Here is a 24,111-nt window from a genome sequence, read left to right on the forward strand (position 1 = left end):
CAAAAGGACTGATATTATGAGACCACTACTATAAAAAAACAAGAAACAATTTACACACAGAAAAACAAAATTCTTTGATGGCTATCAGGGACAGGAGGGAAAATTACCAAATAGATAGAAGATGTGGTAATACTGATAAAGGGAAAAGCAATACACAATACAGGAGAAGTCAGCAAAACATGACCAAGGCATGGGAGGACACTGAGAGGAATGCCAAGAACAAAGGGAAACAATGGTAATAACTATATCATAGACAATCCTGCAACAATAGTATTAACAAACACTAATTTACATATGGAAACACAGGTAGACAGATATTCCAAGAGGTATGGGAGGGTATAAGGGAACACACCCGCCTGTAGATACAGGTTTGGTGGTAGATATTTCTACATAGATAACCATATGTGCTGCTTAATATTAACACAGACAATAAAGCACACGAGGGCCATAGTCAGGGTAACTTCTTAGACATAACCAAACACCTCATGAGACTAAGTTCCTAGGCTCAAAGGTGAAGGATCTCAGACTCAGGGGACATCCATGTCAACTGGCACAACATAATTCAAAAAGACAAGATTCTGCACCCTACTTTGGCAAGTAGCGTCTGGGGTCTTAAAATCTTGTAAGGGACCATGAGAAGATACAACTATTGGCCTCTTACTGTGTGGAGCAAAGGAGAGTGAAAAAAACCAAAGACTCAAGGCAGCAGTTAGTCCAAAGGACTAATAATGGACTACATGAATCACAGCCTACACGACTCTGATACCAGAAGAACTACATGGTGCCTGATTACCACTACCAACTGCTCTGACTAGGATGACAACAGAGGATCCCGGAAAGAGCAGGAGAAAAATTATAGAACAAAATACCAAATTCACAAAAAAGACCAGACTTAACTGTCTCACAGAGACTGGAGGAACCCACAAGACTATGGACACAAGACATCCTTCTGAATTGGAACTGAAGTCATGGCTGAAGACCACCTTTCAGCTAAACCACAGATCGGGTCATAAAAAAACAGTAAAACCTGAGAGGAGCGTCCTCCTTAGAACAATCAATTATAAGATGTCAAAAGGGCAACATTTGCCCAAAAGCAAAGATGAGAAGGCAGGAAGTGGTGGAAAACCAAGGTAAAGGAAATGGGGAACCTAAGACGGAAAATGGGAGAGTGCTGACACACTGTGGGGAATAATACCAATGTCATGGAACACTTTATGTATAAACTATCAAATTGGAAACTAGTTTGCTCTGTAAACTTTCACCTGATGCACAATAAAAAAAAATTAAAAAAACCTTATTTACAACAAACTGATGTTTAAAAAATCAGGCTTTACCTAGAATACTTTAATAACCATAATACTAATATAGAAGTGAAAAATTCTGTGTACATCTCTTTTAATCTAAATGTGAATACGTGGCCTCCTATGGAATCAAATTCATTTTTAATTAAAAAGTCCATATGCCATATAGATACATAAGCTATGAGCTATGACCCTGAAAGCTTCATGATATTAAAGGAGCGACTAAAATATATTTCTTTGGGCTCATTTGAAAATAAAATAAAAAGGCAGAAAATCATTCTTTACAAGTAGATAACATATTAAAGCATTCAGACGTTTATGACAGAGAAATTTAGTTAAAAAATTAGAAAAACAACTGCATTTGTGAGAATACAAGGTCAAAATTCAATCAAATTAAAAAAAAATGGATCTAATTAATGGGTCTACTATTGTGAACCATAAAGAAATTTAAACATATTTGGAAGAAAATTGTAATTTCTAGACATCATATAGCAAATAAGAAAAGTTGGAAGGAGCCAAAGCTATCACTCTCATTTCTACATTAAAGCCATCTGATCGAACCAAACAGTACTCTCATACAACTGTTCTACCTTCCAGTGGTTTTAATACTTAAAACATTTCATATTCAAGACATGCCAAATATCCAAATTAGCAAGTTCATCTTCCGCCCACCCCCGACCTCTGCCACCTACTAATCCCTTGTTCAGAAATTACTTAAACATCATCAAAGTCCATTCTTTCTTTAGGACTAGTTTATTCCAGCTATATAAAAGTTAATCTTAAGTACCAATGATTGCTTACTTCTTACAAGAATCTCAGAAACGTGTCATGTTATCCTTTGCCTAAATTTTGTTTTGTTTCACATATTCATTATCTCACAATTCTTTTCAATCGGATCCATTTTCTTTCAAATGCTTCAAATTAGTCAATGAAAAAGATAGTTATTAAATGCTTTTAGCCCACAAAATTAGCATTTTCACAGATTACTGAAACAGAAAATGTATTGAGTCCTACGCACTATTAGGGTAGTCTTCAATTTCACCATAACTTATATTTTAATTTCCACCTATATACCCTAATAAGGAGACACCAGGCAGTCCACACCCACCCAGTGGCTCTGAGAGAAGACCTGACGGATCTACTTCTGTAAAGATTACAGGCAAGAAAACCTTATGGGGCAGTTCTGCTCTGTCACATGGGGTCACTATGAGTCAGAATCAACTTGACAGCACCTAACGAATATCCTAATGAGGATAAATACCCTATATAATGATAAACTTAACCACACATTTTTATCCCATTCATATACAAGCACCTCCGGAATGTTCTACAATGTCTTTAATTACACACATTCTTAAACGAAGCCTACTTTTTAAAAGAATGACTTCAGAAAAGAATATCTCCAAATTGTCTGAATCAGACAAAATTATAAAAGATTTGGATTTACTGGGTGAGAAAAATTTTGTTATAAATGATGAAAAAAGTGCTTTTTTAAAAGATTCTTCCAACAGAAGCAGCTCACATATCTTTTCTGTAGTAACCTCTTCAACTCCAAATTCAGGCTACTCCCTACCATGCATGACCTTTGTCCTGCCTCAGAGAAAAACAAAAGGTGGCATCAGGCATCACGCTCCTTTCTGATTGCGTGCACAAAGGACTCTGCAGGGCAAACGTATTTACATACACACATACAATTATCAAAATATCTATGAGATTCTTTAAGAAAACAGATCCAGCGATAAAAACGTCATTTGTACAATAATTACAAAATTAAGAATACAGAAAAGCACAGGGAGAGAGCAGGAAAGAGAGCAGCAACCAGAGTACCTGTCATCTATACCACCCTCCTGATCTAAAAAGGCACATATCTGAATAAGGACTCCGCTAGGGCACAAACAATATAGCATTAGTCTCTTCATCCAAAATGTTGTAAGTTTTGGAAATAGCTGTTTCAGTGAACACCCTTTTGGCCTATACCCTGCTTTTGAGAACGAATTGAGAGATGCTGTTGTTGTTGTTAGGTGCCATCGAGTCGATTTCAACTCATAACAACCCCATGTGATGGAGTAGAACTGCCTCATGGGGTTTTCTAGGCTGTAACCTTTATGGGAGCAGATTGCCAGGTCTTTCTCCCACAGAGCCTCTGGGTGGGTTTGAACTGCCAAACTTCTGATTGGCAGCCAAGTGCTTAACAGATGTGCCACCAGGGCTCTTTCTAATTGACAGACAGGTGTAAACAATTCATACCTGCACCAGGAATAATTGCCAGCTTTGTTTCCACCAGGCCCATTTTTGCAGAGGAGGCTAAAAAGAAAGAAAATTAATGAGCATCCGTATCATCAAAATAAAATACAGTGACTTGGAAGAAGTTAATAAAATAAAATGTATTTGAAATACCACCTACTGATGGAACTTGTGTCACGATTTTCTTTTTTTCTTTAATCACTTCAGAAGGCATTTAGTGACGGAAATGCGTAAACATTCTAAATAACACTAAGGGCATCACACAATGTTTTCTGTTAAAAATGGCTTGGCAGTGAATGAGTTTTTCAGACAGCAAGGCTGTAACTATATTACTACTACTCATAACAACCCTGCTATCACCAAGCCACGTTTGAGGGCTCAGAGCCCATTCATTACTCAGGGTCAGAAGGCTCAGAGGCTGTTTCTGAGAAGCATGAATTCTTCAACTGCCTGAACAGCCCCCTAGATCAAACAGCTTCATCTATCCCATCACATACGGCAACTTTTCAAGACCAGAGCTCTAGTTACTTTCTGACAAATGGTTTCACTGTTCTGACAGCTGGACAGAGTTCCTCTCTCCATGTTTGTTTTTCTTAAAACATCATAATTGCTTATTTGCATATCCAAATACATTTGAACTACTTCCTATAGCTTAAAGCCTAGAATCTGCATTCTTTCAGAAATGGATACATATACTTTACATGTTCAATTTAAAACCTACTGATTTCAGAGAAGAAAATAGGAACCTAAAATAAAGGAGAAAAGGGTAAAAGCATATACGTGGATTACAACTACAAATCTCAGGAAAGTCACCACAAAATTATTTTAAAAAATGTAATTATGCTGACTCGGCTTTCAAGAGGCAGCTACATCAGAAGAGATAGTGAGAACTGGGGAAAGAATAGTGACAAATATTTTCTGCCTGCTTCACCTAGTACTCGACCCCAGAGCCTGTCTTAGGTCCCACCTGATGAGAAAGCGAGGACGCGGACCAGAGTTGAGACTACAGAGAACAGTGAGGACAATCAGAACAGCAGCTCTGTCAACAGCACTCTGGCAAGGAGCAAGAGTAGGGGCTGGGAAGCCAGAACGCCTGGGTTAAAGCCCGGCCTCGGCCACTTACCTTGGGCATGCTACTTAATCCCTCTGCCCCAGTTTCCTCGTGTACAACCAAGTTCCTACCTCACAGGCTGTTAGGGAGACTAAGGGAGTTAACGCCCGTCAGGTGCTTAGAACAGCGCTGGGCATCTGGTCAACACACTTGGGTAGCACTAATTGTTTTCATTATTATTTTCATAATCACCTTTTATACAAGCCTCAAAGAACCATGCAAGAAAAAGTGAACCTCAAAAACACTGATTTATTATTACCGTAAAAAAAAAAGTAGCTAACAGTAATTAAATGCTTGTGCTAGGCACATGCCAAAGGTTAATTCATGTACCGTTCACAGCAGCAACTGTCATTTTCCCCATTCAGAGAGGAGGAAGCTAACCTGAAAAGGCCAGGGCCTAAGATCGAAACAGTTCTCTCTCGCCCAAATCTTCCTCTTTTCCTACTGCTAGGATTGCGCAAAAGACTGCAACGACTGCTTTTACTGGGAATTTTAAATACACCACATTAAGCCCAAAAGGTGATTTTTTTCTAAGTGTTCTACTCAACAAAAGGAAACAGAATAAAATATTTGGAATTATATGAAGAGTCAACACAAACCTTATCTTTTTAACAATTATGTTTTTTATAGGATTAATTCTCACCTGCCACTCGTATATCACATGCTAAAGCCAGTTCGAGACCACCGCCTAATGCCAGTCCGTCTATGGCTGCAATAGTTGGCACTGGGAGGTTAGCTGAAACAGAAGGAAGAATTCTGTGCTTCTTACTGTGCATTTCCTTTCAGTTTTTCTTGGTAAATATATGTTTAAATGGAACATATATCCCAAGATAGAGTTTTAACATAAGCATTTCCTCCATCATTATTTCTCTAAAGCATTATTTAATGATTGTACAGCATTCCCTCAACGAGTGTACAATATCTCTAAACCCTCCCTCACTGAATTATTTTCATAATTATTTCATAAATATTTTTTGTTTAATTAACAGAATCACAGTTCCTATGACTCCTTAGAGTCTGAAGTCTTTTATGGCATGTTTGGTGTACATAAATTTCAAGTTGAAAAAGAATGAGTAGGTATAATTGCAAAACTGATGATTCTTTATGGGCTTTGAATGACAGAGAAGTGACATCAACTCAAATGAAAAAGAAGCAGTCCAGGTGGTCACCGAACCAAAAAAAAAACACTAACCCACTACCGTGGAGCTGATTTCTACTCATAACAACCCTCTAGGACAGAGCAGAACCACCCCATACAGTTTCCAAACAGCACCTGACCTTTTGGTTAGCAGCTGAGCTCTTAACCCTATGTCACCTTTAGCGAAGTCTACTACAAAAAAGTAGGGTAAATTTGTTCTGTTGTACATGGGGTCACTATGAGTCGGAACCAACTCGATGGCACCTAATGACACATAACAACAACAACTATAAAAGGGACCTAGAAAATGATCACGCTCTACAAAATACCACAAGTCAGTAAAGAGTTTCTAGACGGAAGAGGCTCTGAGCAAGAACAGAAAAACATGACTGCGAAGGAAAGGTTAGCTAATCACAGAGCTGAAAACTAGTCTGCTTTGAGTACAGAAACAAAATGTTATTTTAACGAGAATTTTGTGAATTATACACATTTTATCTATATAACTGGTTCAAGAAGTGACTGTTATTATTAATTTGATTAATTTTATTTTTAACTATAGGAATGTAAAACTAGGCTGGTCATATTTAATACATAAATTGTTGTTGTTAGGTGCCATCGCGTTGGTTCTGACTCATAGCGACCCTGTGCACAACAGAACAAAACACTGCCTGGTCCTGTGCCACCCTTACAATCGTTGTTATGCTTGAGCTCATTGTTTCAGCCACTGTGTCAATCCACCTGGTTGAGGGTCTTCCTCTTTTCTGCTGACCCTGTACTCTGCCAAGCATGATGTCCTTCTCCAGGGACTGATCCCTCCTGACAACATGTCCACAGTATGTAAGACACAGCCTCGAACGTGGATATTAGGCAGGTATCATACTCCAAAACCTCTCTCTCCACAAGCATTTTGACTTGTCAAACTCCTCAGTCAGAGGTCCATTCCTTGATCCCTTTTAAAATACATACATTTGCGGAACTACACTGAGTCTTACTCATTCAGACATAAATGAATTTTGTCAGATTTATCTATTCTGAGATGAAAGAGCCCTGATGCTGCAGTAGCTAAGAGCTTGGCTGCTAACCCAAGGTCAGTGGTTCAAACCCAGCAGTTACTCTGATGGGGCAGTTCTATTCTGTACCACAGAGTCACCATGAGTTGGAATCCACTTACTGGTAATGGGTTTGGGTTTGGGTTACTCTGAGATGGAAGTCTGAAGAAATTGGGTGGAGCACGTGTAAGAAGCTAACCACCTGAGGCAGAAGCAGCACCAAAGGAGGAGAGGTGAAACGGCAGAGATGGACGGTGCTTTCGCATGGTACGTATTTCACTGCCTGTGCCTGTCTGAACATTTGGGGAGAAGTGGGTGCAAAGAGAAGGGTAAATTCAATGTGCTTCACAAAATGTACTTTGCAGTATGCTTGGTGAAAAAAAATTAACAGTTATGTCAGAGCTCGTAAACCAGGAAATTAATGTACACATAATGTCTACTTAAAAAATCAAATAAGTCATACAATGGCAAATTAATCTGCATGGTTCCCAAGGTCATCTCAAGCTACTGCAAGTGAAATGGGACAGTTCTGTTACTAGCTCTTAACCCTTCTTCCTTCTCAAGGCCCTTGATTTATAGATTGTATTTCTAGACCCCATCTACTACCTCCCCAATCTCACATCTCTCCCATCAAAAACCTTCCCTCTAGCTAGTCTCCCTGTACAGACAAGCTTCTAGGGGGAGCAGAGTGAATGCACAGCCACCCATACCCACTCACCTCCAACTTCCGGCAACATGAACCTGATCCCCTCCAACTCACTAAGACTTCTCTTGTTCAGGCTACCATCAACATTATAATGGGCAATATTCAGTTCCAGTTAAACTTGTTTTAAACCAGAATGCTCCCCCGGAGCAAGGGTGGCGAGACTACGCCTCACATACTTTGGACATGTTGTCAGGAGGGATCAGTCCCTGGAGAAGGACTCCGTGCTCCGGTAAAGAGGAGGGGTCAGCAGAAAAGAGGAAGGTGCTCAAGGAGATGGACTGACACAGTGTTTGCAACAATGGGCTCAAGTGTGACAATGACTGTGAGGATAGCACAGGACTGGGCAGTATTTCGTCCTGTTATACACAGGGTTGCTTGCTTTGAGATTCAACAGCACCTAACAACAACAACATTAAGCTTGTTGCCTCTGACAACCAGAGACATTATTCCTGGACAGTCTCATCCCTCTAGAACTTGTCTCTTCATTTGCCTGCTGGGTCCTCGTCTTTCCTGCCTTACCTTCTACCTCTGGTTCTTTCTCAGCCTTGTCTCCCTCCGAATCTAAGATCTGCCCAGGAGGTCTCATTCGTATCCATAACTTTACCACTGAAAATACCAATGGTTTTCAAATCTTTACCTCAAATCAAAACTGCTCTCTAAACTTTATAGCCACCTGCCTGTTGGACATCTCCACTTAAATGCTTTATCATGTTCAAACAACTGCCTCTCAATCCTTCTTCTAGATTCTATCTCACAGTTAGTAGCACCTCCATTCACCAAGTCATCCAAGTCAGAAACCTAGAAGTCACCCCAGATGCCCTCTTTTCCAATTCCCTCACATCCCACTGTTTTCTAAGTCCTGTCTAAAGTTCACAAATCTGTAAGCTCCCCCACCATTCTACTGCCAGAGCTCTGGGTCCCATCATTTCTCACCAGCAGACGTCCCAAACTGATCTACTTCACCTGCAGTTTACCCCCCTCCAATCCATCTTCCACATTCCTGCAGGATAATCTTTCTCAGATGCAAACCTAGTCATGTTATCCCCCTAATTAAAATTGCCCAATGATTTATACCAACTTTAAGATAAAAATGGAGTTTTAGCATGGCACGTAAGGCACCTGATGAACTAAGTTCTGCCTACCCACCCAATCTCTTCTCCAACCTCAGACACATACCCTATGTTCCACTCCCAAACCACTTAAAGCACCTCTAGAAGGGATTCCCACTCAAGCCCTCCACACCTGGGCAAAGGCTCTTCTCTCTGCCTAGAATGCCTAGTTAGCCCCTACTTCTCTTTCAAGGCGCTGCTCCAGTGTCCCTTTCTCTATGCTTCTGTGACACTCTGTAGGCACTCTCTGATTAGAGCATTCACTACAGTATTGCTCATTCTGAAACAAAGATTAATGTCAGTCACATCGCTGCTGGTTAATAACATCCTTCTTATCACTCTGGGACAAACCACAAGAAACCACAAGGTTTTTTACTTCCTTGTCCGTCTTTATTACCTTTAACCAGTTATCTTACCTACTTTTCTTTAAAATATCTTTCTGTTTATATGCAGTCCTACAAAGTTATAAGGAAAAAAATAAAGACTGGAAAGAGCTCCTAAGGCTGGAGAGAGCAACAAAGAAGAGAGCGTCAATTCTCTCTCTCTCTGTTGTGTGAAAATGCTGGTCGTGTGAATACCAAAGGCACTCATTAAATACTTGCTGGAAGCTGGCTATTCAAGAACAACAAATAGAAAACAGAGTTAAAAGGGCCTCCAAAATCAAAACCAGGCCTGAAATATCTGTATTACTGAAGCTAAAAGTGAGTTTCAGCTTCTGCAAACTCCCAAGAAATGCCTAATAAACAGGGTTATTTCATATGTCTTAGATTTTTCCCTAAACATGGAAACAAACTGATGCAATTTATACAGAAAGAGGCATTTTTGGCAATACCAAATTGTGCACTGAAAATATACACTAGAGGAAGGGTTGAAGGAATAAGCTGACTAAAAATTACCGTAATAATATTCCATGGCTTCATAAGCCCTGAAGCACAACAAACAGAAACAAATAGGAGGATTTTGCTTAGAATTTCTGGTAACCTACAATTTTCTTAATATAGTAACACAAAGGAAACCACTGCCTTAAAAAACACTTGACAGGTTTTGCTCCACATTTTTATTAGTTAATATTCTCAAATTTTATACTTAAATATGACAATGAATAGAAACTTAAAAAACCATTATATCTTTAGAAGTATAAAATTTTACTGAAATAAATGAACATGCCCCCTCTCATTGTCAGAGGTAGTATAAAAAAGAAATGTATTACATTGACAAAATAATATGATGGGGGACGCGTTCAGTAGACAGGCCTCAGGTACACAGGGCTTTGAGTGTGGGATTACATGGTGGAGTAGGAGATGAGGAAACACATGCCAAGTGTAAGAGGGCTGACCTGGGAGTTGGGGGGCTAAGTAACCGCAGCAGGACCGCCTGGCGCTGCTCACTCTGCCCTGAGTCAGCTCGTGCTCAGGCTCTCTTAATTCCAAGCTGGAGAATTAACAATTTTCCCTTATATGTTTCTACTTCTTCGAATTAATGAATTTTTTGAAATTTGATAGTTAAGAACTAGGAGTCCCGGTGGTGCGGTCACCAGCCACTCCGTGGGAGAAAGCTGGGGCAGTCCGCTCCCATAAAGACCTACAGCCTTGGAAACCCTGCGGGGCAGTTCTACTCTGTCTGTATAGTTGCTGTGAATTGGAATAGACTCGAAGGCAATTGTTTTTTTATAGCCAAGAACTGAGATTTTACGTTTCTAAAGGGGAAAAAAATTTGTTATTACAACATATATTTCATATAACATGAAATAAAGAAAGCTGGGGTCTTCATATAAAAAGAACGAAGAATATAAGATACTAACATTCTCAAATCATTAAATAGGTTAACAACACTTCCAAATATTAATGCAAATTACCATTCTAGAAAGCAGTCTGCAATTTTTTTTTTTTTTTTACTAAAAAAATTTTTAGGACCTAAATGTGAAAAGTAAAACCATAAAATTCTTAAAACAAAATGTACGGGTGAAGTTGTGGGACCTAATGTTCAATGACAGATATGACAACAAAAGCTCAAGCTGCAAAAGAAAAAACAGATCACCAGGACCTCATAAACATTAAATACTCTTGTACATCCAAGGACTTCATCAAAAAAGTGAGAAGACGACCTAAGTTGGGGAGAAAATTTTCAGAAACCATATATAAGGACCTAATATCCAAAATACATATAAAACATCTACAACTTATCAACAAAAAGACAAAAAAAATTTTTAAACGGGCAGAAAACTTGAAAGGACAGTTTACCAGAAAGGATATTCAAATGGCCAACGTGCACATGAAAAGATGCTCAACATCACTAGCCAGTGGGGAGATCTAAATCAAAACCACAGTGAGATATATCACCTCACCCCCATTAGAACTGCAATGATCTAAAAACTGAAAAACTATAGGTGCTGGCAAGATTGTAAAGAAACTGGAACCATCATCCATTGTTGGTGGGAAAGAAGAGCCACTGTGGAGAAGAGTGGGGCAGTCCCCCAATATGTCCAATACAGAACCACCATATGACCTATCGATCCCAATCCAAGGTATATACCCACAAGAAGTCAAGGTGGGAGTACAAACAGAAACCTGTACACCAATGTTTACTGCAGTACTTTTCACAATAGCCAAAAGGTGGAAACAGTGGAAATGTCCATCAACAAATGAATGGATAAACAAACTGTGGTATATACATATAATGGAATACTACTCAGCCATAAAGAGAAACAAAGTCCTGCCACAACATAGACGAACCTTGAAAACATTATGCTGAGTAAAATAAGTCAGTTGCAAAAGGACAAATACTGTATGATCTCACTTATATGAAATAAGTAACTATATAGAAACCAAAGATTATGAATGTTTACCAGTGCTAAGAGTGAGGCAGAAAACGGACGTTTTTGGTTGTGAGGCACTGAGTTTATATCACAATGGTGAAATACTTTGGAAAAGGACAGCGATAATGGTTGTATAACATAAAAAATGTTAGCCAACAGTATTAATTATAAAGGTGGAAGTTGCTGTCTTGGCAAAATGTTTTAGTGTGTACATTTTCACCACAATAAAAAGAACTGTTTAAGTAGAATAGCTTTATTATTATCCAATGAGTAATTAAATATTAACCGTTTTACAATGTTATAAATCCTAAAGCTACATTTTACCTTTTCAAATAATACTAATTTTTCCCTAAGATTTTTTTTTTTTGGGGGGGGAAATCTTTTTCAGGAAAATATATATATAATCTCAAAACATATGCCAGCTTCACAGTTACCTCATATGCTTGTTTTTACATGAAATGTTTCTTTTTCTTGGTGATACTGAATAATCTTTAAAAAATTCAAAAAACACCGTTATAATGGTAGATTACCAATTTAAAAGAGCTGAAGAAACAGCAAAATGGCAGCTGTAGAGTGCAACTTCATAAAATAATAACTGCAAATCCAATGAGCAATGTGCATTCCCAACAGCAATACAAAGAAATGATGACTCAAGCTGTTATGCAAGCCACAGCAGGATTAGATGCTATTTAGAGTATAGTACCAGGAAATGAACCAGGTATGACAAATAAAATAATAATCCTTTGAAAAGCTCCTGAAAATATAATTACAGCAAACAGTTTTGCTATTTTAAGAAGAAGAAGAAAAAAAAAAAAAGAAACCTCTGGTATACTTCGAGTAGTCTGTAAGAGAACATCACCCTGCCTAAGACAACTGGAGTCCGAGGGGAAAAATCAAAATATCTACTTTCACTTCTCAGATACGACACATAATGTAGGTAAATTAATTTGTATGCTTCTAGAAAAATATAAACCGTTCAATTATTAAGAGAAAAATACTAGTGTCAGTCACATGATTTTTAAATTTGGTTTTATTTGAAGACTAATGTCCTTAGGCAAAACAGAAAGATCAACTATTTCAACAGACTGGATCACCGCCAGGACCGAGGAGAACGACACGCATTCACAGTGGTGTGGTCTGCAGCCATCTTTAAGCACCTGTTTCTGCCCTGGGCAAAATCTGATGGGCAAGAGATTTGGTTGCCATGCAACGTGTATGCTGTCTTTGTTTTCTAAGAAAGTGGTTAAGTTACCAGCGGGGCTTCAACCCATAATTTTTCCCGATCTGGCCTATTTTGGTGTTGCTTCCTCAGCCACAACTGAACCTGGAAGAATTGGTTTGAAGCCCTGCATAAAATAAGCAATGAAGAGGGGGAAAAGAAGTTTCTGCTCTTAGAAACGCAGTTCTCACCCTTGAGTATACAACGGAATTACCTGGGAGCTCAGACTTTTAAAAATACTCATGCCCATCCCTGAGATTCTGATTTAACTGGTCTAGGCTGCAGTGTGCAGCCTAAGTGCTGGGGTTTTTAAAAGCTTCATGGTCACATTAACTCTCAAGCTCCATAACCTTGCTATTCAAAGTGCGATCGGTGGGGCAGCAGCATTATCACCTGGGAGCTTGATGGGTAAGTAGAATTCCAAGCCCCCCTACCAGACCTGATGAACCAGAATCTGCATTTTATAAGATTCCCAGATGATTTATATGCACAGTAAAGTTTGAGAAGTACTAGATGTCAAAAACAACTGATACTTTCACCATTCCGTAGGATAACATCCTAATCCACTACATTGACTATGATGCTGATAGGAGGAAGCAAAGAACCTTAATGCTTCGGTTAAGACCCATACATATTGGCAAAGACTTGCACACAAATGTTTGTAGCAGCTTTATTCATAATAGTAAAAAACTAGAAACAATTCAAACATCCATCAACAGGTGAATGGACAGTCACATTGTGGCATATCCATTCAGTGAAAAAATACTCAGAAATAAAAAGTAATTAATTACTGATTATATTCAATTTATATAAAAGTCTGAAAATTGGAAATTAATCCTAAGTGATAGAAGGCTGTTCAGCAGTTGCCTGGGGACAGGTGGGGGAATAAGGGTGGGTTGGAGAGGGATTACCAAAGAACACGTGAAAGCTTCTGGGGGTAATGGATATGTTCACTATATTAATCGTGGTGACGGTTTCACAGGCCGAAAGTTATTAAATTGTACACTTTAATATGTACAATTTATTATATGTCAATTATACCTCAATAAAGTTTTAAAAAATCATATAATCTTATTAATATGAAAATGATAAAATCAACAAAAGAGTATACTAATTTCCCCACTTTTTATAAACAGGAGTTAAATCAAGAGATATAATTTAAAACTGATAAATCAAGTAATAGATGCATAAATTTAACTCTTTGGTGACCCAATTATTTTCTGCTTTGAATTTTTTTTGTTTGATACCATGTGTTCTCATTAATGGAGGCACGCTGAATCACTGAGTGTGTCTGAATTTTTGGTTGGTAGCATGGATTTTTTTTCTTGCCCTCTCCCACAAGCTTACCCTTATTATCCCAAGGTACGTATGTTATACCACTAACTCTACGCTAGAGTCTCCACACGATCCACTGGTACATATGTGTGCCACATAAAATTTTTCTTATTTTCTATTTTTCTACGCACCAAATAACACAGCAGCAGCATCGATAAAGCAAAAGCATGATAAACGATAAATTCAAAACAATACATTGCAATGTCACAGCCCTTCTCTGACCATTATGCAACAGTCATGAAAAGTACAACAAATAACATAGCCAACTGAGAAAAGACTAATGTGGATGGCCTGGAGGTACATTTCTTCCCCCTTTTGGTAGCTTAGCAGAGACAGCTGGCTCAAGAGGTGAGGATAAGCTCAGTAGTGGTACAGGCTAATGCCACCAGCCTCTTTCTAGCATGGCCACTTTCCCAATCAGAAAGTGTCTAGTGTACATAGCTGTAGAGACGCTCTCTTCGGGCCCCTCTCTCCTGAAACTTTGGGCCTCAAAATTTTTTCTACCCTATTGGATTCCATATTTGTCTGACTGGCAAATTTAAAAACAAATGTTTTCCTCCTTCCCTGCCCTTTCCAGTGCCTATGTAAATGGCATGCTGTGAGTTATATCAAGGGTCAGCCAGCCTCAGCGGAGTCCAGTGCTGCTCAGACTGGGTAAATTGGCCTAACCCTGGAGATCTGTGTGAGCAAATCCACTAAGTCAACAGATTCGAAGCCACATCTTCAGCATAGTTATTATTTGTAATAAAGGAAATATTTTGCCTTTTTTTTTTTTTCCTGCTTTACTCTCTATTTTAGAACCTGAGAGGGAAGGAGGATTTCTATTTATTAGGATACTCTCAAAATCCCAGTAATAAAAAATTATTTCCAGTAATATATACAATAATATTTTGTGTATCATTGTTTATAACAGCAAAAAACCTAAAAATTACCTAACTGCCCATCAATACATGGACAGTTAAATACATTATGGTATGTCCATAGCAAAGAATACTATGAAATCATTGAAAAGAATGTGGTGGTAAAAATCCACGCTAAAGAAAACAAGACCTCAAGTTACTCCCAGAAATAAAATTTCATATGCAATGTCCATCACAAACACACAGTAAAAGACAACCAGATGTACAAGGAAATAAGTACAGTACGAGTCAGCAGAAAGAACAATAGGAAGATTCACATAAAATTAAAATCTATAATCATCACTGACTCTGCAATAAAGAAATGAAGCTAAACAGGAAACTATAAATAATAAAAAGTGGCAAAACAGATTCTAAAAAAGAACCAGAAAGAACTGAAAAAAAAATTTTTAATGCAATTACAAAAGTGATGTTTGCAATTAACAATAAATGAGATACGGCTTATGAGAAAATAAGTCAGCTGGAAGGCAAGTGAGAAGAAGCTATTCAGAGAGAGATAAGGAGACACAAACTGCTGGAAAAAACAGAAAAGCGGTAGAGACATAAAGGATACAGTAAGAAGAAAGGATGATGTAAGTTTAATTGGCAGAAGAGAAATGATACAGGCATCATTTTAATGAGTTTAAAATAAAACAGCAAATTACACCCGAAGAAAGGAATTATTAAAAATTAGAATAAGAATTAATAAACGTTATCAAGGATCATCAAAGATCCAAATTAATTTTTCAAAATGTCTAATAAAATTGATAAGCCGCTGATGAGGAAAGAAAAAAAAAAGACACAAACAACTAACATCAGAAATGAAAAGGGGGCATCACTGTTGACCCCATAGGCATTAAACAGGTAAGAGAACATTTTTAATTACTTTATACCAATACTTTTGAAAATGTAGATAAAATGGACAAATTACTACAAAATTATAAATTTCTAAAAATAAAACAAGATCTAGAAAATCTGTTTATGTTGTTATTTTCATATATATATTTGCACCTAAGCTATATACCAATGTGTGTAGAACACATAAGGGGCCCTAGCAGCACAATGTTTAAGCCGGCAATCTGAACCCACCTGGGGGCGCTGCGGTAGAAAGACCTGACTATCTGCTTCCACAAAGATCACAGCCTGAAACTCTATACGGCAGTTCTACTCTGTCACATGGGATCACTGTGAGGTGAAAATCAATTCAACGGCACATAGCAACATAGAATATATATTCAAGTAAAAGCTGAAGAAAATCTGAAAATATACATGTTAAATTAGCAAACTGCCTACTCATATGGAAGAGAAACGGATGGGGAAAAGTCGCTGAAAAGAATTTTAGATTTTTACTGTACAGACACACGTACAGACAGTCTCCAGGCTACGGACAAGATCCGCTCCTAAGTGTGTCTTTAAGTCGAATTTGCGAATTTGTAGGTACATCGGGACAAGTGCACATAGCTCTCGTTTAGCCTCCTGTAAGTGCAAGGACAGGCTGAAACCTTTTCCAGGATTCAAAAGCTGTATGTGCAGCAGGTGAAGGTGACTGTGGCCGAGATTTGCTGGGAGTAGGGGCTGGCTGGCTCACTCGTCTCAAAGTGAGGGCAAATTCACGTAACATTAAAAGGCAAGCATGACTCGTCCCTGATTCGGACGTTCATAACCCAGAGACTACCAGGTAGTCCTTGTGGAATTAAAAACAAGCACAGAAAAGCTAAGAATTATTCAGGTGAGTTCCGATTTTGGTCTTTTCAAATTCTAGAATATCCTAGGGTAATATTCTGGAGTGAGTGACAGAGCTTGGTTGACAAACCCATTACTGCTGTTATATTTAGCACAAAACAGTACATAGTACAGTTTTCATAAAAGTTGGCAAAAGTCATAATGTGATTAACATCCAGTGAAAGTCAGCAGAGAGCGATGTTAGCAACACATAAGGGAAAACAACTGACTCTTAGATACTTGTTTTCATTTTTCATCATTCTTGGCAAGAGGATAAAGAAAAATAAAATTAAGGTCTGCAAGCCAGTACTCGGAAAACTAATTAAGATGGTTAATTAGAGTGTTTCATCAACCAATCTTTCACATACCATAATTCAACACTGCTAATTTCTAGTTACGGTACCAAATTAGAAAAATAAAGAAGTAACGTACATGCTGAATTGTATCCAATTTAGCAACATTACTTATTTAAAAAGTGGACAGTGAGCATAAACAAACTTTTCACGTCAGCTTGGCAGACTGACAAACAGTTCTGCAAACCTTAAAAATGTTCTTGATTAAGCAATTCTCAACATCTAAAATAAAAGCCAAATAATTATTTAGGCAATACCAAACAAAATATGACAGGTGCATATAAAAAAAAAAAAATTTTTTTTATATTCTCTGAAGTTACATTACAATAACAAATACTGTGGAACCAATTAAATATTATTAGAATAAGCTATGCTTTATTTCAGATAAACAAGAATGAAACACCTGAAAAAGCTCTAAGGCTTGTATAAAGTAGTGGTAAACCATTAAAATCTTAAAAAAAAAAAAAAAACCTCTGGCTTTTTGTGAAAAAGTATCATATACCTTTAAAATCAAACAGAAAGCTTAAAAGGGATATACCTTGAATTTATGCACATTTTTTTTGCATTCATTACTCCAGACTGCTCATTTCTAATTTGAGGTGGTAGAAAGAATTTTAAATGCATTCATACTTTATAAGCACATTTCTTTAACATTTTATGTAATTAAAAAGAATATAATTGACTAAATGTGTTAAGTGACAAATACAACACTTAAAACTTTGATAAAAAATTCATGCCTTATGCATATTCAAAGATACTCAATCTTACATCAGAGACTATTACAAAACCATGATAAAGCAAATGTTATGCTTCATAGAACCGTATGTACATATTTTTGAAAAAAAGACATTTAAATACTATCTTACATAGCATCTACATTTTGATGACTCCCAAATTTACATCTCACGCCTGGATTACTGGCCTAACTCCCAACTCATACCTAGTTATCATCTACCTGACATCCCCACTTGGATGTCTACTAGGCATAGTTACCTTCACATATCAAAACTGAACTCCTGGTCTACACCTCCCACTCTATCTAGCAATGGGATGGCTATCACAATTTACTATCACAATCAACAATCAAACAACTCTATCCTCGGTTATATCCTACGGATAACTTGGGCAGCAAGTACAGGCAGGCAGAAAGGAGTTCCAGAAGAGGGTCCAACCTGAGGATGAGAGGAAAACACTCGACAGAATGTGGCTTCCAGTCAATTCCTCTTTCAGCCGGATACCTGCCATGTGGCAGTTACTACACTAAAAAAAAAACTAGATACTGGATATAACCAAATCTTTAACGGTTTCCCTCGAGTCAATCCCAACTCATGGTGAATCCACGTGCGTCAGAGCACAACTGTGCTCCAGAGGGTTTTCAATGACTGATTTTTCAGAAGTAAAGAGCCAAGCCTTTCTTCCAAGATACTAGAAATAGACGGAGAAACAAACAAAAAGAACTCCTGTGGTTCCTACAACAGGGAGTAGAGAATAAAAAGTAGTGTGTAGATCAAGAGCAAGAAGACTGGTGTGAAACTGACGGGATGTCAGAACAATCACCAGGAGTCCCAACTAGATCCCTACCCTGGAAGGGATCAGAATACTAGAGGGAAGCAGAGCACAAATGGAATGGAAATACTCAAGGCAGAGGCCTAATTCAAGTAGTCGAGTGGGAAGAGGCAAATGAAAACGAGGCAAAGGCAGCGACAGGAAGCAAAACTATAAGCAGAGTGCTCTGTATTTGAATCTGATACATGAGATGACTGGTTAGCTGGCAGCAAGAAGGCAGAGGACCTGAAAGCCCAGCAGAAATGACGGTACCACGAGTCTCAGATACGGTGAACATGCAATTCTAAGACCCAGTGGATGGTGGAGTCAGAGTCGTTTTCTTCCTGAATCATCTAGGATAGAATTGTTTTTTCACTCAGGAAATCATCGAGTACGTTCTACACACAGTGTCTTGGAACAGAGCAGTAAACAAGACATAGAAATCCCACGCTTGTAGAGTTTACAATATTGTAAATTAAAGACTCCAAGAAGGATCATTGCTGAACTGATTGTGAACAATGGAAACAAAGTACAGGCTCACCCAGGAATTTGCTCATGGTGAGACACCTACCAGATGGCAGAGCAAGGACTAGAACTCACCCTTTCTCACTCCGCATCAAGTGATTTTCAACTGGTGTGCCTAAACAATTCATAGAAGCTCACTACATTTTGATAATGAATAAAATGTAACTTTTCTACAACCAAATAGATATCATTTAATGGCAATAACTTTGGGAAAGAATGTTAAGCTGAGCATATACCATGACATCCTAAGAGCGACTTTACATTATAAGATACACAACTAAAATATTTAAGATAAAAATGACAGAAAGATCATGCAGGAACCAAAACATTAGAGAATACTGTTGCACAAAGACAACTAGGCTGGAATCGTTAAGAGACCGATTCTAACAACAAAACTGGAGAAGGGCACTCAAGAAAACAGTTCAAATCCAACAGCGGCTCCTTGGAAACTCTATGGGGCAGTTCTGTTCTGAGCTACAGGGTCGCTATGAGTCAGAATTGGTTTGGTTTTCATATTAACGACTTATGTTGTGTTGCTTTCAGCCTTTAATCACTTCAAGTGTGTCCCAATTCTAATATTCAACAGCATACTAACAAATGTAAAATGAGAACCACCGTTTGATAGGAGGTTTACTCTTTACATTTCACGTAAGACTTTTTTTATACAGTATTTTTTCATTCCCTTGTAGAAAAATATTTTCTATGTATTTGACCAGGAGAAACAGCTTTCTGTGACAGAAAAATGCATATAAACACAGGTTTTCAATCACATGAATAAAAGCTAATTAGAACATTTGAGAATTTTCGAAACTCAATTATTTTATAAAATTCTATAGAATAACAAAATCCTAAGGAAAAAAAAAGACATTAAATGGATAAAAATTTTGTAATCCAGTTATTCCAACATAATTACCTTGTATTTCAATACGAACTCTGCTTTGCATTTAAAGGGCTAAATTAAAGCTTCTGCAATTGTATTTTATCAGAGAAAGGAAAAGGAACCTGGAAATTCCTGGCATTTTAAAGGATTCCTGTGAAAGTCCATTTACAAAAACATCATCCATGTTACACTGGATTCTGCAAGCTAAAATTCTGGTGACTCCCTATTTTAAATATTTCCTATCATTACGTACTAATTCTTTCTTTGATGCCTTAACTTGAGAGAACTGAGTTTGCTCCCTCAGAGTTTCTAATTAAGACAGAATTCCAAAAAAAATGTTTGCTAGTTCTTCATGAAATAATGCCTAATTTAAGTCTCTGTAATTTTTTTAAAGACAAGACTAGCCATCAGTGAGGTAATTAACATCTCTGTATGAGCCGGAATAGACTCAAGGGCAAGAGATTTTGTTTGTTATCCTCACATACTACCACTCCTCTATCAGTCTATCATACTGTGGTGGCTTGCATGTTGTTCTGATCCGGGAAGTCATGCCACCAGTATTTCAAACACCAGCAGGGTCACCCATGGTGTACAGGTTGCAGCAGAGCTTCCGGACCAGGACAGACTAGAAAGAAGGATCCGGCGGTCTACTTCCAAAAAGACTGGTCACTGACCACCTGAAGAACAGCAGCGGAACTCTGTCTGATATGGTTTCTGGAGATAAGCCCCTCAGGATGGAAGGCACTCCAACTGTGACTGGGGAAGAGCTGCCTCTTCAAAGCAGAGTCAAATTTAATGACATGAATGGAGTAAAGCTTTCCAGACCTTTCACTGCTGATGTGGCATGACAAAAGGAAAATAAACAGCTGCAAACATCCACTTATCATCAGATGTTTGCAGTTGTTCCTTCTCATTTTGAGTACAAAGCAGTGTACGAAGTATGAATCTAGAAAAATTCGAAGTCATCAAAAATGAAAAGGAATGCATAAAGATCAATATCCCAGGTATCAGTGAGCTGAAATGGACTGGTACTGGCCATTTTGAGTCAGACAATAATATGGTCTACTATGCCAGGAATGATCAATTGAAGAGAAATGGCGTCGCTTTCCTCATCACAAAGGGCAATTCATGATTTATGCTGAAGTATTAATGCTGTCAGTGGTAGGACAGTATCCATACGCCTACAAGGAAGAGCAGTTAATGTTATTCAAATTAATTATTCAAATTAGTGCACCAACCACTAAGGTCAAAGATGAAGAAATTGAAGATTTTTAGCAACTTCTGCAGTCCGAAATAGATCAAACATGCAATTGAGATGCACTGATAATTACTGGTAATTGGAATAAGAAAGTTGGAAACAAGAATCGGTAGTTGGAAAACACGGCCTTGGTGACAGAAACTACAATGGAGATCTCATATTGGAATTCTGCAAGGCTTAGTCATCGCAAATACCTTTTTCCAACAATAAGCGGGGACTATTTTTATACACGTGGATCTCGCCAGATGGAATACACAGGAATCAAATCAACAACATCTGTGAAACAAGGCCAAGCTCTGACTGCAGAACAGACCATGAATCGCTCATATGCAAGGTCAAGCTGAAGCTGAAAAAAAATTAAAACAAGTTCACGAGAGCCAAAGTATAACCTTGAGCATACTTCACCTGAATTCAGAGACCATCTCAAGAAAAGATTTGACGCACTGAACACTAATTATTGAAGGCCAGAGGAGTTGTGGGATGACAACAAGGACATCATACACGAAGAAAGCAAAAGGCCACTAAAGGCAGAAAAGAAGAAAGGTCTGGCTGTTGTTGTCAGGTGCAACTGTTCCGACTCATAGCAACCCTATGAGTAACAGAACGGAATAATGTCCAGTCCTTCACCATCCACTCAATCACTGTTACACTTGAGCCCACTGCTGCAGCCACTGCGTCAATCCATCTCATTAAGGGTCTTCCTCTCTTCCTTTACCAAGCATGATGTCCTTCCCCAGGGACTGGTCATTCCTGGTAACACTTCCAAATTACATGAGATGAAGTCTCCCCATCCTTGCTTCTAATACGCATTCTGGCTGTACTTCTTCCAAGATAAATTTATTCCTTCTTCTAGCAGTCCATGGAATACTCAATATTTTTCACTAATACCATAATTCAAAGGAATCAATTCTTCTTCTGTCTTCCTTATTCATTTATCCAGCTTTCACACGCATAAGAGGCAACTAAAACAGCAGGGCTTGGGTCAGACACACCTTAGTCCTCAAAGTAACATCTTTGCTTTTTAACACTTTAAAAAGATATCTGTTGCAGCAGATTTACCCAATGCAACGCATCGCATGATTTCCTTTTTTTTTTTTTTTAGTTCTTTTCTTTTACTGTACTTTAGATGAAGGCTCACAGAGCAAATAAGTTTCTCATTAAAAAATTAACACACATGTTTTGTGACATCGGTTGTCAACCCCATGACGTGTGAACACTCTTTCCTTCTCAACATTGGGTTTCCCGTTACCAATTTTCCTGCCCTCTCCTGCCTTCTCGTCCTTGCCCCTTCGCTGGTGTGCTCACTTACTCTCGTTTATTTTATGGGCCTGTATAATCTTTGGCTAAAGGGTGGAACTCAAGAGTGACTTCAGTGAGTTAAAAGGCACTGATTCCATAATTTAAAGGCGTCAATTCTTCCTCAGTCTTCCTTATTCATTGTCCAGCTTTCACAGGCATGCGAGGCAACTGAAAACATCATGGCTTGGGTCAGGCACAACTTAACCCTTAAAGTGATAGCTTTGCTTCTGAACACTTTAAAGAGGTCTTCTGCAGCAGATTCGCCCAATGCAATGTGTCCTTTGATTTCCTGATGGCTGTTTCCATGAGGGATGACTGTGGATCCAAGTAAAATGAAATCCTTGACAACTTCAATCTTTTCTCCATTTATCATGATGTTGCTAACTGGTCCAGTTGTAAGAACTTTTGTTTTCTTTATGTTGAGGTATAATCCATACTGAAGGCTATGGTCTTTGATCTTCATCAATAAGTGCTTCAAGTCCTCTTCATTTTCAACACGCAAGATTGTGTTATATGTATGATGCAGGTTGTCAATGAGTCTGCCTCCAATCCTGATGCCCCATTCTTCTTCATATAGTCCAGTTTCTAAGGTTATTTGCTCAGCATGCAGACTGAATAAGTACGGTGAAAAGACACAACCCTGACGCACACCTTTCTTGACTTTAAACCACACAGTATCCCCTTGTTCTCTTGCACCACTGCCTCTTGATCTACACACAGGCTCCTCAAGAGCACAATTAAGTGTTCCAGAATATCCAGTCTAGAACATTTTTGTTCCCTTTTCAATGTACTGCTGCAACTGCTTTTGAGTGATCTTCAGGAAAACTTTATTTATATGTAATATTAATGATATTGTTCAATAGTTTCCACATTCTGTTAGATCCCCTTTCTTTGGAATGGGTACAAATAGGAATCTCTTCCAGTAGGTTGGCCAGGTAGCTGTCTACAAAATTTTTTGACACAGACGAGTGAGCACTTCCAGTGCTACATTCGAAAACATCTCAATTGGTATTCCTGAAGCCTTGTTTTTCCCCAGTGCCTTCAATGCAGCTTGGACCTCTTCCGTCAGTACCAGTGGTTCTTGATCATATGCTACTTCCTGAAATGGCCGAACATCGACCAATACTTTCTGGTACAGTTACTCTGTGTATTCCTTCCATCTTCTTTTGACGCCTCCTGTGCAGAATCCTTCAATATTGCAACTCAAGCTTTGAATTTTTTCTTCATCTCTTTCACCTTGAGAAATACCAAATGTAGTCTTCCTTTTGGGAAGACCAACTCTTCTGGTCTTTGGTCATTAATGTTCAATGAGTCAAAATCTATTCTTGAGATGTTCTCTAAATTCAGGTGACATATACTCACGGTCATATGTTGGCTCTCATGAACTTTTGTCTTCAACGTGACCTTGCATATGAGCAACTGATGGTCTGTCTCACAGTTGGCCCCTGGCCTCATTCTAACTGATGACATTGAGCTTTTCTATTATCTTGTTCCACAGATGTAGTTAATTTGATTCCTGTATATTCCACCTGCTGAGATTCACATGTATACTCGCCATTTATGTTGTTGAAAAAAGGTTTTTGTAATGAAGAAGTTGTTGCTTTTG

At 38.3% G+C, this 24,111-nt stretch overlaps 1 protein-coding gene across 14 annotated transcripts in view; it reads right to left on the bottom strand.

The window, feature by feature from the left end:
- The window catches only part of AUH (AU RNA binding methylglutaconyl-CoA hydratase), a 215,820-nt gene that overhangs the window by 120,174 nt on the left and 71,535 nt on the right, over nt 1-24,111 (bottom strand). For 12 of the 14 annotated variants that reach the window (XR_010322917.1, XM_064291037.1, XM_064291036.1 and 9 more), the window contains 2 exons: nt 5,300-5,392; nt 3,549-3,605 (listed from right to left, as the gene is read on the bottom strand). The exons of 1 other annotated variant lie outside the window; for it this stretch is intronic. Coding sequence is in view for 12 of the 13 variants with exons in the window: in XM_064291037.1 (XP_064147107.1) it covers nt 3,549-3,605; nt 5,300-5,392 (150 nt within the window). In the remaining variant the exon portion in view is untranslated. The remainder of the gene's footprint in view (nt 1-3,548; nt 3,606-5,299; nt 5,393-24,111) is intronic. One more of the 14 variants, XM_010599968.2, reaches the window with a different exon arrangement.

The sequence above is a fragment of the Loxodonta africana genome, chromosome 9, assembly GCF_030014295.1.
Source record: "Loxodonta africana isolate mLoxAfr1 chromosome 9, mLoxAfr1.hap2, whole genome shotgun sequence".
NCBI lineage: Eukaryota > Metazoa > Chordata > Mammalia > Proboscidea > Elephantidae > Loxodonta > Loxodonta africana.